Source organism: Protopterus annectens, chromosome 2.part1 (genome assembly GCF_019279795.1).
Source record: "Protopterus annectens isolate FY-2018-M chromosome 2.part1, PAN1.0, whole genome shotgun sequence".
Taxonomy (NCBI): Eukaryota; Metazoa; Chordata; order Ceratodontiformes; family Protopteridae; genus Protopterus; species Protopterus annectens.
The window spans coordinates 1,702,513,152-1,702,514,108 of NC_056729.1; the positions used below are offsets into that span (position 1 = coordinate 1,702,513,152).

General features: G+C 35.6%; 1 protein-coding gene across 1 annotated transcript in view; it reads left to right on the forward strand.

The window, feature by feature from the left end:
- Positions 1-664, forward strand: part of PGD (phosphogluconate dehydrogenase) — a 282,202-nt gene extending 281,538 nt beyond the window's left edge. Inside the window, exon 13 of the mRNA XM_044063148.1 lies at positions 379-664. Within this exon, the coding sequence (XP_043919083.1) occupies positions 379-498 (120 nt within the window). The 3' untranslated portion in view covers positions 499-664. The remainder of the gene's footprint in view (positions 1-378) is intronic.
- Positions 665-957: the final 293 nt, after the last annotated feature.

A 957-nucleotide genomic window follows, 5' to 3' on the forward strand; every position in this document is an offset into this window, starting at 1 on the left:
TTTTATGATGTGAGTTTTGGGGACTTGAAATTTCCTTTCAAATGCATCACAATTTATAGAAGTCCGATACAAGTTTTGCTATGCATTTCAGCACCCGCAGTGTTTTTAATTTATCTTTTTAAGTCACGCTTTAAAGGTGGTACTAGCAAAGTGAAGCAGTCCAGACTTGACAATGAACTCCCATCAATTGTTGCATTTATTCCTTTTATTTGTGTTTTGTTTATATGTATCTATTTATGTCCTTGCACTTTTGTGATGCGGAGCTGCCATGGGAAAGAGGAGGCTGATAAACACTGTGGAATGACTCAATATATAAGGTATATAATGTGTTACAGTCTTGGATGTCTTCCTCATATCTCTCGTATTTTTGTCCTTTAGGCACAGAGGGATTACTTTGGTGCTCATACATATGAGCTGTTATCCAAACCAGGACATTTTGTTCATACCAATTGGACAGGGCATGGTGGCAGTGTTTCCTCCTCATCCTACAATGCCTGAAGAACCAACAGCACTTTATACCAGATCTAGAAACTAGCAAGTACTTAGATGAAGTCAAATGTTTCACCCTTAAATATTATCTAAGAAGGCGCCTGTGTTGTGGTGAATATCTTAGCACTGTGGAAATTGTTTACGGTTAAATAAGAAAAATAAATTGTATAAAATATTGGTTTGACTTGACTGGTTTGTATTTCTCCATTGTAGTATTGAAATTTAAACAAGATACAAGAATGTTTTTTAATAAATGACAACTTCAGCAGAATGTATTGTTTTGTAATGCAGGGAATATACTAGAAGAGAAAGAGGACTGACAAACATGACCGAGAAACACAGTACCTGTCATTGCTTAGTACTTAATTCTGTTTTACTGCTTGATGCCAAAGTCATGCTTATCTATTAGAAATTCAGTGCAGGTAAACTGGGCAAAGCAGCATATAAAGCTAACAAGGTAAAATGAAA